Source organism: Tuber melanosporum (genome assembly GCF_000151645.1).
Source record: "Tuber melanosporum whole genome shotgun sequence assembly, scaffold_164, strain Mel28".
NCBI lineage: Eukaryota > Fungi > Ascomycota > Pezizomycetes > Pezizales > Tuberaceae > Tuber > Tuber melanosporum.
The window spans coordinates 164,242-166,656 of record NW_003298824.1 but is presented as its reverse complement, the minus strand read 5'-3'; the positions used below and the strand labels follow the sequence as shown (position 1 = coordinate 166,656).

The window sequence follows — 2,415 nt, the reverse complement described above, 5'->3', positions numbered from 1 at the left end:
GGTTTCCTCTTTTTCTTCTGGGTATTGCACTATCAGCGGGGTGGAGATGAACTGACTCAGCGGGTGACAACTCTTCCCGAGAATTGGGGTGTGTGAAGGGAACTCTTATTCTGAACGGAAGCAAGTCTTCTACGCACTCAAATTCGGAAACATATAATAATCGACTATGTATTGATATAAACAAAAACAAGACAAGCTTCGGCACAAGCCTTCTACAAAAATACTGTTGCAGAGATCCCAGGATGGATCACCGGGTGAAAAATAGTAAGATCAACCCAACGATCGTTTTCCGTGGATATGGTACGGTAACGCCGGCAATCTAAACTTAAGCGTTGTCCGACACTAGTAGACCAACTTCCCAACACCGGGTCCATACCTACCAATCTAATCACCTGTCATGATGTTGTGAAACAGTTGGCGGTAGGCATCCCCTACCCTTGGGAAATGGCAATAGTGGAAGGTTTTGGTAGCCAGGAAGAGCATAGGACGATGCTGAAACCTGCTCCTTCGTCCCCAAAACAAATCGGGTTTATGGACATCGCGCAGCCGTGTAGCCTCGGGACTATGTTCGGAGAGAGGAAAATCTCGTCTAAGCTCATCATTTGTTAGCAGGAAGCAAGGGGTCAGAGGATAAGAGCAGTGGAGGTTCCCACCTCCCAGCCGGGCCCAAAAATTGGACCATGATCAACGCAAGTCGCCCAAGCTTAAAACCCTTATTCTCCTGCGAAGATATAGCATCTCTCAAACAGTATTTTAATTCTCACTTCAATATGGTGCCAATAGGGCTATGCGCCAGCACCATGGATCCAGGAAATAGAGGTTATCAATAAAATTATCAAAGGAGAGAAAAACGGTATGTTCGTTGAGTGAGCAAATCTAGATGCTGGAGATCTTGGGGGACTCCGTGAATAAACGGATGCCAAACAGATGTGGCGGCTGCCTCCCTCAGAGCAAGCTGTGAAGCCCAACTGATCGGGAGGGGGGGTGGACGATACTGGAGTCAGTCCCTACAGCTCCGGGGGGAAAGGATAACCGGGCACAGCAGGGGGACCCCGGGATGTGGTCCTTACTCGAGCACCGTACAAGGTAATCGGAAGCTTGACGAAGGGGTGTTTAGAGGTGGGAACACATTTGTCCCCAAGTGACTCCAAGTCCCAGGAACGACTTCCCGCTCAAGTAAACCAATTTCTTCTAGAGCCCCGCTCACCCCATGCATCATAAGCCCGGAACGCAATTTGCGAACCCTTAATCTTCCAATACAGCATCGATGCCCCCAGCTTAAGCTTGACCGACACGAACCGTTTTTCTCATATCCCCCCTATTATGTTCGGTGGGTTCATGGAGAGGATCACGATATATCACTCGTAGACGACAGAAACTATGGTAAAGTCAAGCAGAGATCAGTAGCAGAGGGGCCAGGAGAAGCCAGTGCATAAGCTGACTCAAACAAAAAAATTCCGGGCAAAGAGCGCTACGGCACTGCCTGAGAGTACATCCCTCTGGAATTGTCTTGTCCTCGGCCCTTTGATAATGGAATGATACTTCGGTTTTTTTCAAAATCCGTGGCGCACGCCAGAGTGATCGAATTTTCGCTGAGCAATCAGTATGTGAAATTTCCGAAATACAATTGAAAAATTGTGCTGCTGTGGTATAATAACAGTTGCAAGTGGGGACATTGATACCCGGCCGACTTCCATAACCGTTCCCAACCAGAGCATGGAACAGAGTAGATTGAGACATCCCTTCTTGCGAGAACCCCACAGGAAATCCGCGAGACAAGAACGTGTCCATGCATAAGTGTGCCTGAGCGGCTGAGTGGCTGCCTCAAGTCTTTCCCCAGCAACCTGGTGGACATCAAGCAGGCGTGGAAAAGCAAAACCGATGCCCCGGCGGACTTTTTCGACAGACAACCTAGAAGCGGGAAAAGAGGTGTTCCTTTTTCTCGCTTGTGTTTCTAATTCAATACACCTACTAATTCGACATGAATATTGGCACATAGAAGATAATTAATCATGGATACTAAGTTAATGCTCCCCATGGTTTCACAGAGGGGTGATTCGCAGAACATGGAATCCCCAGCGCAGCAGAATAATTTACCCCTGTAGCCCCTTTACCCCATCACCGGAGTACCCACCCACCAACAGCTTCATCAGCCGATCTGACACAAGAACGATAGTTCCGTGGGGAAATAAGTTTGCCCTGGAATTTGTGCAGGGTTGATGTCCTTGGGATGCCAAGCTCAGGTAGTAAATAAATGCGTGCTGCGATTGCTTTTTTTCTTATGCAGTTTCTACCCAGCTCAAGTACTCGAGTACGAGTGCTATACGGTACAGTACTCCAAGACCAGATCCCTGGGTGTTTGGAGAATGCAGACGCCCTGACTTTTGGCAGTCCGAAAATCGTCTCCGCAGCTCT

At 48.4% G+C, this 2,415-nt stretch overlaps 1 protein-coding gene; it reads right to left on the bottom strand.

Annotated features, from left to right (window-relative positions):
* Positions 1-384: 384 nt before the first annotated feature.
* Positions 385-897, bottom strand: GSTUM_00003309001 (uncharacterized protein; the record flags this gene model as incomplete). XM_002836876.2 has 2 exons in its annotated part: positions 654-897; positions 385-589 (listed from the first exon to the last, which is right to left on the bottom strand). Exons 1-2 carry the CDS (start codon positions 680-682, stop codon positions 385-387), a joined length of 234 nt encoding a protein of 77 aa, XP_002836922.1. The 5' UTR covers positions 683-897.
* Between the last annotated feature and the right edge of the window lie 1,518 nt (positions 898-2,415).